Raw genomic sequence first — 13,240 nt, forward strand, 5'->3', positions numbered from 1 at the left:
GGGCCGGATACCGGGGATGTCCGGCCAGCTAACGCGGGCCGGTTTGCAGGCCCTCGCGGGCCGAAACCGGCCCGCAGGCCGTAGTTTGGAGACCCCTGCTTTAAGTTCTTCCAACAGGAAGGTGTACTTCCTCGATTCACCGCCAGTTGACCCAATGGAAGGAAGGTAATGTTGACTTCGGTGCTTGTGTTGACATGCGACTCATTGCTCTACAGTACTAGCATCAAGCCCATTTGATGTATGGATTAGCACGGGACAATAGCCGTGGCGCGGTACGTTTGTATCGAGACAGTTTTCCAGAACGAAGGTGTCCCAACAGGAAGACGTTCGAAGCAATTGATCGGCGTCTTAGGGAGCACGGAACATTCCAGCCTATGACTCGCGACTGGGGAAGACCTAGAACGACGAGGACACCTGCAATGGACGAGGCAATTCTTCGTGCAGTTGACGATAACCCTAATGTCAGCGTCAGAGAAGTTGCTGCTGTACAAGGTAACGTTGACCACGTCACTGTATGGAGAGTGCTACGGGAGAACCAGTTGTTTCCGTACCATGTACAGCGTGTGCAGGCACCATCAGCAGCTGATTGGCCTCCACGGGTACACTTCTGTGAATGGTTCATTCAACAATGTGTCAATCCTCATTTCAGTGCAAATGTTCTCTTTACGGATGAGGCTTCATTCCAACGTGATCAAATTGTAAATTTTCATAATCAACATGTGTGGGCTGACGAGAATCCGCACGCAATTGTGCAATCACCTCATCAACACAGATTATCTGTGAACGTTTGGGCAGGCATTGTTGGTGATGTCTTGATTGGGCCCCATGTTCTTCCACCTACGCTCAATGGAGCACGTTATCATGATTTCATACGGGATACTCTACCTGTGCTGCTAGAACATGTGCCTTTACAAGTACGACACAACATGTGGTTCATGCACGATGGAGCTCCTGCACATTTCAGTCGAAGTGTTCGTACGCTTCTCAACAACAGATTCGGTGACCGATGGATTGGTAGAGGCGGACCAATTCCATGGCCTCCACGCACTCCTGACCTCAACCCTCTTGACTTTCATTTACGGGGGCATTTGAAAGCTCTTGTCTACGCAACCCCGGTACCAAATGTAGAGACTCTTCGTGCTCGTATTGTGGACGGCTGTGATACAATATGCCATTCTCCAGGGCTGCATCAGCGCATCAGGGATTCCATGCGACGGAGGGTGGATGCATGTATCCTCGCTAATGGAGGACATTTTGAACATTTCCTGTAACAAAGTGTTTGAAGTCACGCTGGTACGTTCTGTTGCTGCGTGTTTCCATTCCATGATTAATGTGATTTGAAGAGAAGTAATGAAATGAGCTCTAACATGGAAAGTAAGCGTTTCCGGACACATGTCCACATAACATATTTTCTTTCTTTGTGTGTGAGGAATGTTTCCTGAAAGTTTGGTCGTACCTTTTTGTAACACCCTGTATATGATCTCTATACCTAAGTCCTGCCCAAGGTAATTTTTTTCATTTGTCTTTCAAAATGATTGAAGATAGGAATCAATCGTCCTTTCCTTTCAGGCTTTATTAAAGCAAATCTAGATTTCGGCTAGTAACAAGCCATTATCAATGTAATATTTCAGAGTTCGATATATGCCCTAATACGTCAATCCCCTGCTGTTCAGGCTACTGTCACAGTTCATACAAGACTATTGTATACAGGAGTCTTGCATGACCTGTAATGGGAGTCCGAACTAGGGCATGTACTAAAACTCTGAAATACTGCATTCCTAGTGGATAGTTACTAGTCGAAATCTAGATTTGCTTTAACAAGGCTCGAAAGTAAAGGGCCGCTGATTCCTGTTCTCCATCATTTTGAAGGTCATATCACAGTCGTTGAGTGGTTTCCATATGCCTAGTGGAAAGTAACTTGATGATATTTCATTTGATTAGGAACAGAAATGTTTTTTTCTGCTTCCCCTAAAATTATGACCTGTGCATTGTATTAATGCAATTTAAAACGATGCTCTTCATATAATCTACAGTGCTCCAAAGCAATCAATGTACGAGGGTTGCCCAGTAAATAATGCCCCATATTTTTTTTCTCCGAAATAAAAAATATTAGAACTGTGAAACTTTAGGTGCGAGTTATTTGAAGTTTCCCGCGTGTGTACTCAAAGTTTCAATTTCCTCCGACAGAGAGCGGTGGTGTAGGAATGTTCTAAAATGGCGTCTGCAAGTGACATCCGTCAGAAACAACGTGCAGTGATTGAATTTCTCGTAGCAGAGGAAGAAACCGTGGGCAATATCCATAAACGCTTGTGCAACGTCTACGGAACATCTGCAGTCGATAGGAGTACTGTTGGTCGCTGGGCACAGAGGGTGAAAGCATCAGAGGGCGGTGCTGCGGAGCTCCGAGATTTGCCGCGGTCGGGAAGGCCTCCCACGGCTGTCACGCCTGACATGTTGCAGCGGGCTGATGTTCTCATTCGACGGGATCGACGCATTACGACTCGACAATTGGCACTGGAGTTGTCAGTAAGCAAAGGAAGTGTGGATGTGATTATCAATCAGCTTGGATACTCAAAAGTGTGTGCAAGATGGGTTCCTCGGTGTCTTACTGTCGATCACAAATCCCAAAGAAAAGACATTTCTTTCGATTTGTTGCGACGCTTTCACGTTGACGGGGAGGCCTTTTTGTCACGGATTGTGACAGGTGATGAAACTTGGGTGCATCATTTTGAGCCCGAAACAAAAAGACAATCGATGGAATGGCGTCATGCTTATTCTCCACAGAAGAAAAAATTCAAAACAGGTCCTTCAGCCGGAAAAGTCATGATGACTGTGTTTTGGGATTGCGAGGGCGTAATTCTCATTGATGTGATGCCAAAAGGCAGTACCATTAATTCAGAGGCTTATGTCAAAACATTAGACAAACTTAAGCAGCGCTTCCGGCGCCTTGGGCGTCATGTTAACCCACAGGATGTTTTGATTCAGCATGATAACGCTCGTCCTCACACAAGTTTGAGGACTTGTGAACACATCGCGAAACTGGGTTGGATAGTGTTACCCCATCCACCCTACAGCCCCGATTTGGCTCCTTCAGACTTTCACTTGTTTGGGCCAATGAAGAATTTCATTCGTGGAAGACGTTTTGCCGATGACGAAGAAGTGATTCACGAAGTGACAACCTGGCTCCGTAGGCAGAGTAAAGATTTTTACCGGCAGGGAATACACGCTCTTGTGTCTCGCTGGAAAAAGGCCGTCGAACTTGAAGGAGATTATGTGGAAAAATAAAGCAAGTAGACAAAACATCAGTCTTTCACATATGTAAATTTGATTGTTGTGGAATAAATACTTCTGGAGGAAAAAAATATGGGGCATTATTTACTGGGCAACCCTCGTATTATTCTAATACGAAGATTAATAATATTTTGTCTGGCGAGCTTAGCGTAAGTAGTCAGTTAGTAATTTACGAAATGAGACAATGCTCACACGTAACAATAGATGTATCTGAAGGCAGATGGTGGTTTGATCTCTGTCCCCAGTGAAGGCGAGAAGTGGCTGGAGTTGCGGAGGAAGGTGAACAGGCCGATGATGCAGCCGCGATCTGCCAAGCAGTACATGGCGCCCATAGACAGTATCGCGTTGGAATTCGTGGACAGGTGAGTACGAGGAACAAATGTGGGTAATGTCTGCCCTCAGTTCTGGTTGTAAACTTGTATTTGTCACAGGTTCGGTCCCAGAACCTGTATCACAGTGGTACTGGAGAACTGTGCTCTAGGTGGTCGCCTATGCAGAGGTGATAAATGTCATGGGATACCTCAGAATATCGTGTCGGACCGCCTCTTGCGCGGAGTAGTGCAGCGACTTGACGTCACATGGACAGAACAAGTTAACAGAAGTTCTCTGCAAATATACTTAGATATGCTGCCTGTATTGCCGTCCATAGTTGCCGGTGCAGTATTTTGTACACGAGTTGGCCTCTCGATTATGTCCCATAAATGTTCGATGGGATTCATGTAGAACGATCTGGGTGGTCAAGTCATTCGTTCGAATCGTCCAGAATGTTCTTCAAACCAATCGCCAACGATTGTGGTCCGGTGATATAGCACATTTTCATCTATAAAAATTCCATCCTTGTTTGGGAACATGGCGTTCATGAATGGCTGCAGATGGTGAATGATTGGTTCAGTTGGACCAGGCGACCCAGTCCGTTACATCTAAACACAGGCTACACAATTATGGAGCCACCACCAGCTTGCACAATGCGTTGTTGACAAGTTGGGTCCATGGCTTCTGGGATCTGTGCCACACTCTCAAACCCTACCATCAGCTCTTACCAACTGAAATTGGGGTTCAGCTGACCAGGGCACGGTTTTGGAGAGGCACTGCAGGCGATGTCATGCTGTTAACAAAGGCACTCTTTCCGGTCGTTTGATGCCATAGCTCATTAACCATAAACTTCGCCGCACTGTCCTAACGGATACGTTTGTCGCACGTTCCACATAGAGTTCTGTAGTTATTTCACGCAGCGTTGCTTGTCTGTTAACACCGACAATTCTGCGCAAACCCCGCTGCTCTCGGTCGTTAAGCGGAGGACGTCGGCCACTGCGCCGTCCGTGGTGAGTGGTAATGCCTGCAATTTGCTATTCTCGGAACACTGTTGGTATCGTGGATCTTCGGAATATTGAACTCCCTAGCCCTTTTTCATCTTTTGTGTGCGGTATTACCACCATCTCTATCTCATGACTTTTGTCACCTCAATATCCGAGTACATATCGGCCGCATGGAACGCCATTGGCTGTTGTATTTACATGTTGAGACGGCTCGCCAGGTCAGGACAGCCCTGGTGGGCATTCATTCTCTACAGTGCTCGATACAAGAAGTACCGAGGCTGCCAGACACTAGTGCAAGTCTCAGGCGTTTAGTCCCAACGGGTCAGCGGGGAGGTGCGTCAGTCACGTACGGACGTCGGACGTCTCTCCTCTTATTGATAGTAATTTGAGGAACGTGCCATATCTGGGCAGGATCCTCCATCCTATGATCCAGCCCTCGATACACTTTTCGGTGACGTGTTCGTGTTTCGAGACGATAATGCATGAGCATACCGTGCCCAACTCGTGAACGCCTTCCTACAGGAGGCAGAAATCAGCTGAATGGATGACCTACGGTATGTGCTGACAAGACCCTGACTAAGCATGCTCAGCATCAGCAGAAAGTTGGTGCGCAAACGTCTCGACCCCTAGTGCGCCGCGTGACAAGAAGGATGGTTCAAATGGCTCTGAGCACTATGGGACTAAACTTCTGAGGTCATCAGTCCCCTAGAACTTAGAACTACTTAAACCTAACTAACCTAAGGACATCACACACATCCATGCCCGAGGCAGGATTCGAACCTGCGACCGTAGCGGTCTCGCGGTTCCGGACTGTAGCGCCTAGAACCGCTCGGCCACCCCGGCCGGCGACAATAAGGATGCAGTCACGATGTAGTACGAGGTGTGGCTATAAAATAACTGGACTGATGCTGTCACAGAGTAAGTACATAAGCGCCGAAGATAAAAGACCGATAGCTGTGAAGCGTGAAATCTTTTCCCTGTGTGGCCCAGAAACGCTGTGGATTACTATGTTTTCCTTTCAATTAAATTACTGTTTTTCCTCTAATTAACCAGAAGTGTAAATGGTTGTCACAAGTCGAATACAGCATCTCCGATGTCTGTAGACAAATCAGGATGGGCGTGGCCTTCGTTTGTGTCAGAGTTGTTACTTTGTTTTGTCGTAAAAATGATACATGTAGGAATGGAGCTCTCAATTGTGATGATTCACATGACACTTTCGGAAATTGCTACTAAAAGTTATATTACGTTAAAAGAAGTGTATGGCGAAAACTGTTTATCAAGTACGCCAGTTTTTGAGTGGTTCAAGCGTTTCCAAGGTGGCCGAGAAGACTTTGAAGATGACTTACGCTGGGGACGCTCTTCGACATCAGAAAAGGATGAACATATTGGAAAAGTAGGTAATCTGATTCGATCTGCCCGTCAGTTGAAGGCAAATTTTATCGTAACTAATTTGACATGTGAAATGTGTGTGTGGAACTGGTGCCGATAATACTTACGATCGACCAAAAAGAAGCTTATGAAAGTGTTTGTACTGAAACTTTGAATACCACTAACAATAGTCCTAATTTCTTGGCAAGAGTGATAACATGTCACGAATCTTGGTTTTTCACTTATGATTCAGAAACTAAGCACACGTCCGTTCATTGTGAATGGGGCCAACTTCACAGATAAAGAAAACAACCCAAATGAGCAAATCGAGATTCAAAGCGATAATGATTGTTGTTTTCTTTTTCGATATTCATGAAATTGTGTATCTTCACTGGGTTCGTGAAAATCAAATCGCACTGGCTCATACCGCATTGTATGTTAAGTGGTTTCTAGCGAAATACAGCATCTCATGTTAGACCACCCAACTTATTCGCCTGATCTAGGACCATGTAATTTTTATCTACTCCCCAGGATCAGATCTTTCTTAATGGCGACAAGATTTCGGTACAGTGAAAGACAAAGTGGCACGCCTCATCAAGGATCTTACAGAGGAAGACTTCCAGCACATTTTCTGTCAGTGGGAAATTCTCATGGAGAGTTGTAGGGATAGAGGAGTAATACGTTTTTGAAGCAGAACTTTTACAGCAATATTCCTATTATTTTATAACCACACCTCGCGCACAAGGTAGAGCAACACGATTACCCACCAGCACACTTAGATTTCAGATATGTTCACTTTCGATCGGACTGCCTATCTTTTAGCTGTTGTTTGAAACTTACCACACATTAAAGTTATTTGTTTACTTTTATAAGGGTTAATGATTCATTCTCTGCAATCTTTGAATGTAAACCCATATACGTTTACTGACATGGAAGTGATAGAAACGTTTTCTGAGCATTTTCTACGTATGATTTTACACATAATGAGATAAAAGATGAAATATAAATGTATATACCGCTGTAGGTTCTGAAAATAATGAGCAAAAAGCGCCGATGTGTCTTCTCAGATATTGCTACTAAGGAATGCTGAGAGCAATAAGGTAATGTGACCATAAAATGAAAATGTGCACCTACAATAGACAGTGACGTCGTATTTCGGTACGTTTACAAGCGAACAGTGTGTGAAGGATTATGTGAAGCACTGCCACGTACGTAATCGTTCACTAAATATGATGTTGCTTACCATAAGCAATTTAAGACTACACATTTGCACTGTCATTATGTTCACATTATAAAGTCTGTAATGTCTGTCTATTTGCTGATAGCTCGATTTCTTTGTCACGATGACGTAGGATGCTGGATCTGAGAGACGAAAACGGCAAGATGCCGCTGGGCTTCAAGTACGAACTCAACAAGTGGTCGCTGGAATGTAAGTAATGAATAAATCAATAAAAGATTAATTCAAAGCATGCACGTTACAATTGTACAATACAAATGCATGATATTGTACACATTGTAGTGAAATAGTTATCTGAGAGATGTTATTAGGGAAGCAATAAACAGATACATAGTTCTTTGAATTGAATAGAATGACAATCTCCGTTCTCTCTCTCTCTCTCTCTCTCTCTCTCTCTCTCTCTCTCTCTCTCACACACACACACACACACACACACACACACACACACACAGAAGTGCGTGTACTCACTTACTGAATACTTCTATTCCGTAACTGTTTACGGATGTCAAATATTTTACTCAGTCATGCACGTCCCAATTTATTCAGTCTATAGTATATCGACAATCACACCACATAGAAGCTCAGTACGACAGTCCGAGAAAATTTTTCCAAATAAGCAACACGTCATTTAGCGCCCCTCACGTCATATTTTAACTGCTGTTCCTCAGGTATTGCTAAGATCTTTAAAATAAGTCGAAATCATGTGGATGTTGAAATAGGCTACTTTCGCTGCTAATTATGATTCACATAATGTACAAATTTCGACTAGGGCCATTCTCAGCTGAGCACCTCAAGTGGCCACTTGGATCGCGTGGCCCTTTACTGGCCCTGAACTTGCGCGTCTCATCGTTATGAGCCGTATGATACCCACCACCAGATAAAGGATTCCTCTAGACCTCTCCATGCACTCTCCCTGTGCCCCCGACACAACGGCCAAAGCTATGCTCTCCATTTCCACCTCTGTTTCCATAAAACAGCCTTCCTGCACGAATCTAGAAAATTTAATAATTTGGCACCAAGTTACATAAAAATGGAGCATTATTGAAAAGTATTACTTAAATGAACCAAACTGATGAAAAATACAGTACACAACAAATTATATGTATCATTGTGGTGAATAATTACAAACTAAACAAAATTAAAACAATATCTATATAGTATTGTGTATGGCATCTATTGAGCATAGATTTTAGTGTGATGTTTAGTTAAGAACAGATATTATTTCCCTTTTTGTAAATAATTAATATATCATCCGAGGTCGAGGGATAACATCTTTGACTAGCGATCAAAATGTCACAAGTTCTAGGTTCTGAAGCAACCACTGCTTAAATTTTGAATGAAAATTGGAACTCTAACCACTTACATTCTCGCTGATGGTGTATCCCTGTACAAAGTTACATTGACATCGAACTATCTTTCCTGAAAGTTGCACTTCCTGTTACAGAAGTGTACTTTTCATAGTTTACTTCTTCTTTCTCCACTCTGAAAAGTATTAAGAAATATATTACTTGGAGGTTAAATCCGTTAAGACAGAACAGATTATTCTCAGGCAGTCTCATTATTTGCTGTTTTATATTTTCAATGTTCAGAGTCAGCCTGTCATTATTAGTATATGAGTAAATATTTAGTAAATAATCTGTAGCTTCATTTCACAACTTAGTGGTTACAGTGAATTTCATCATATAAAGGTATCATCGCAGAATGTTAAATAAAAAAGATATCATCTGTATTTATATTTATAAAAGAACGAAAAATCTCCTCATGCGTAGTATGGCTATGGTGATTCTAAAATAGATTGACGCCCATGAAACCTCATGACATTACATGTGGTACCTGATCTCGAATACGTGACGTTACAAGCCATGGCCCTTATCAATAACATAATTTTCATAATGCTGCAGACCACAAATTTATACATTTATCAGTGACATCATATGCATGACGTTGCAAGACACCTACTTTTTTATGACATCATGTTGGCAGGAAATTCAAAAAATACTGTGAAACAAGCAACCAGTATATATCCGCCATGTTCAGTCTGAATGGCTAATTTTATTTTTTTAAAAAAAGGACGTAACCTTCACCTGAATTGCATAAAATTGTAAAAAATTCCTAATATACGGTATCTCTGTGTTGAAAAATATGTAAGCTTCACCAGAATTGCATAAATTGGTACCTTTCAACACGAATATCACGTTTCTCTGCCTCTCTCCTTCCCTGTACATAACGTTCATATCATGAAATTAAAGGTTAAGCAGCACTTGTGAATGACCATATTTTGATTTTTGTTCCAAACTTGGTGTAAGGAACAATTAAAAAATTCCACATCAAAAAATTCGTTTTCATCAAAATTTATGACTGAAACTTATCTGTGAACTCTCAAATTAAGTGTGCCAGTGCTATATCCAGGCCTAAGTTGTTTTGTAACTGTAAAAAGCACATGAAACATGCATTCAGGTAACATCTGACATTTAATTTTAGGTCTAAATGAGAGCATTCACAACGACTAACTTACCGAGCCTATAGCTGCACATAAGACATCTTGGCTAAAATACGATACTACGCATACAAATAAATAGTCTGGATTACTGTTCTATAACGTCAACATTTGGAAGTGTACAATTAATATGTGGCGCCTTAAGCATGATGCTCAAGTTTCAAGCTGACACAATGCTAATTCCACATCTGAATTGTTTTATAACGGTACAAAAGTCACAGGGCGAAAAATAACACACTAAGCAGGCAACTGACACTTTATTTTAAGTCTACATGAGACTATTTACAGAAACTAACTTCAGAGAGAAGCTGTGATCTTTACCATTCAGAACTGTGATACACATGCTCGCTTAAAAGTTTAGAGACTATATTTCCTATCATTTCCGTAATCAGGTACTCAATAATACTAGCATCTAATCATAATGCACCGAACAAAATGTAAACGTACAACATGGACAAATAAAATGATGGACAAGGTTCCACACAGAGAGAAAAGTTTGTTTCATGTCTTAATTGTCTGCTATATATTTCAAAAAACGTAAAGGGTGTTACCACTTCGATCTGAGGCAAAGTACTCCTGGTACAGTGTTCTTTCTATGAGCTCCTGATGTCTTTACAAGTTTTTCAATAATTATTCACCTCACCAAGCCTACTTTAGGGGGTTAGAAAAAAATGCATGTTCTAGGCTAGAAAAATATAATCGATGGTACTGACAGGTTACTACTGCTTTTTCTGTATTTGATTAGGCCTAAGAGAAATTTCAAGGAAGACTGTAACATTTACTGATCGGAACTATGGTGCCAAGCCTCACTAGAACATTTACAGACCATATTTCCTTTCCCTTCCATAATAAACTACTAAACAATACCAAAATCTAATCTCAATGCTCCAAATATAAGGTGTAAACACACAACATAGTCAGAGACAAACGAACTTAGCACCGTTTCAGGGGGAACAGGAGGTGGGGGGAGGGGGGGGGAGAAAGGCGTTTTGATGAGATCTTTAATTTGCTGTGTTTAGAGTGCATATTCTGCTAACAAGGATATAAAACCTCGTAAGGCACCAAATAAGAGATAGAAACATGCAACATGGCCAAATAAACTGATGGACAAGCTTCCACACAGAAATGAAAGTACAGCGTCTCGAAAATACGATCTTAGTACCAAAATAAAATTATTTATCTAATTAGCAATAATTTTGATTAGAAAACACAAGCAAGTTGCTTATCGTAATGCGCCAGTATAATGACAGATCTCTGATGGCAATCAAAAATTCGATCTTGCACTAAAATAACATTATTTCTGAAACAATCAAAGATTTTGAGTACAATATACACGTGACACTACTGGTGCAACTTGTGTTTTGTGAAATTAAAAAAAAAGAAATGTTTACAACAGCATTACTGGTATAGATTACAGGTGAAGCAGGACCTATCGATGACTATGCTTTGATGTCTGTGCTATACATTGCAAAGCATAATGGACTTCTTATATTCAGCTTTCGATTGACGGGGAGAGAGAGAGAGAGGGAGAGAGGCAGAGAGGGGAGGGAGAGTTTGAGTGAGTGGGAGTGGACGAGAGAATTTACTGAAGAAAGTTCCTATTGTCCTGACGTCATATCAGAACTGAAACACACAATTCCACTCTTCTTTCGTAACATAAAATGTTTTCAGAAGGTTTTCGGCAATCGTTAACTTGACAGATCTCTATTTTAGGGGAGGAAATAGTAATGCATCATGTCTGCACTAGAGAAATGTGACTTTTGTTGTTGTCTGGCCATTGTAACTTATTATTTTACTTTCATAGTTTCGATTATAGTGCCAGTTCAGATTGTGTTCCTAGAGGACAGATCTCACTCTATAGGACAAGAAACGATTTGAAATCCAACAAAAAGTGTAATCATTATCATTTAACTCCAAACCACATTTATGGAAATTTGAGACGTGATTCTGACTTAGCACACAAAGCAAAGTAAGGAGCACAAATATTTTGGTTAAATAGCGAAATTAGGCAGCTATATGAAAAAAAGGTATGCAATTTGCACTTGCAGGTAGCAACTTATCTGAACAATATTATAGTCCCCGGACTGATGAAGCACAACATAAAATGGCAACAGAACAGAAAAAAGAAATTAAACGAGCTGATGAGAAAACATCTGCAGGAGAACACACACGCACACACACATTAAGTTCACATAGTCAAGACTACCAACACGCATTATACTCAAGAATAATGACTCTCACTGACATACAACTGAGTAAAACGGAACCAAAATAATTAGTGAAATATGTTAAAAAATAACACTAACAAGAACAAATTAACATGTGTTGACATTGGGTACAACATAATAGAAGCTGAACATACAGTTGGACAAGAAGGTTAAAACCAAAACAGTGGTATAAATAGGGGACGAATCAGGGAACTGATAACAAAAAGAGTAAATGGTTTCATCAAAAACATGAAAACTCGTGGAAACAAACAAAAGACAGCAAAGAGGCACTAACAATTAAAGACTACAGGAAAGGTGGCAATAGCTACAAAATCAGACCAAAGTAATACCGTGCGGTCATGGATGTAGAGGAGTATATGTATCAATAAAACGAAGGCCTATTATAAAATATAGATATGTTGACGAGATAGTCTAAAACAAATGTTAGATTTCATACGGAACTCGTTATAATCAGATACTCTGTGTGGTGAACATCCAATGTTTTCATTCTTGAAACTCCACGATGATCAACAGAGAAGCTCATATGAACGACTTAATAATACAAACTTAGTAATAATAACAGTAAGTTGTGACATTCTAGAATAGGGCTGACAGTCATCAAATACTGCTTGTTTATTGTGAAGCAAATACAGTACGAACTCAGAGTCGTTGTTAAGATTAAATTAGTGAATTTATTTCTGGTCGTTTTCAGTTCTATTAGCGAAGAAAGTAAGACACTGACATGTAGTATACCACACGTAGGTTTGATCCAAAGTTGAATATTCGGAGGTGAAGCACGCTTAATTCTCTGTTCTATGTAGACTCCGTATGGGGACATTGCACGCCATGGAGACATTGCAGGATGGACGACGCCCTGGTTTAGATGCCGCAGTTCTGTAGAGCAATGCTTTGATTACGACATGATCAACCTTCTTTCCAATTGTTTTGTGTTCTTCGAACTACACTGAGTTGATAAAAGTCGTGGGATAGCGATATCCACATATACAGATGGCGATAGTATCGCGTGCACAAGGAATAAAAGGACAGTGCATTGGCGGAGCTGTCATTTGTAAGTGATTCATGTAAAAAGGTGTCCAATATGATTATGGTCGATCGACGGGAATTAACAGACTTTGAACACGGAATGGTAGATGAAGCTAGACGCAGGAGACATTACATTTCGGAAATCGTTGGGGAATTCAATATTCCGAGATCCACAGTGTCAAGAGTGTGCCGAGAATGCCAAATTTCAAGCGGACAGCGCAATGGCCGACGGTCCTCACCTAACTACCAAGAGCAGCAGCGTTTGCGTAGAGTTGTCAGT

The 13,240-nt window shown here is 41.3% G+C and overlaps 1 protein-coding gene across 1 annotated transcript in view; it reads left to right on the plus strand.

The window, feature by feature from the left end:
• LOC126259352 (probable cytochrome P450 301a1, mitochondrial) overlaps positions 1-13,240 on the plus strand; it is a 222,350-nt gene that overhangs the window by 105,280 nt on the left and 103,830 nt on the right. Inside the window, exons 5-6 of the mRNA XM_049956078.1 lie at positions 3,537-3,653; positions 7,328-7,404. Coding sequence (XP_049812035.1) covers positions 3,537-3,653; positions 7,328-7,404 — 194 coding nt within the window. The remainder of the gene's footprint in view (positions 1-3,536; positions 3,654-7,327; positions 7,405-13,240) is intronic.

The sequence above is a fragment of the Schistocerca nitens genome, chromosome 5 (assembly GCF_023898315.1).
Source record: "Schistocerca nitens isolate TAMUIC-IGC-003100 chromosome 5, iqSchNite1.1, whole genome shotgun sequence".
Classification (NCBI taxonomy): Eukaryota; Metazoa; Arthropoda; class Insecta; order Orthoptera; family Acrididae; genus Schistocerca; species Schistocerca nitens.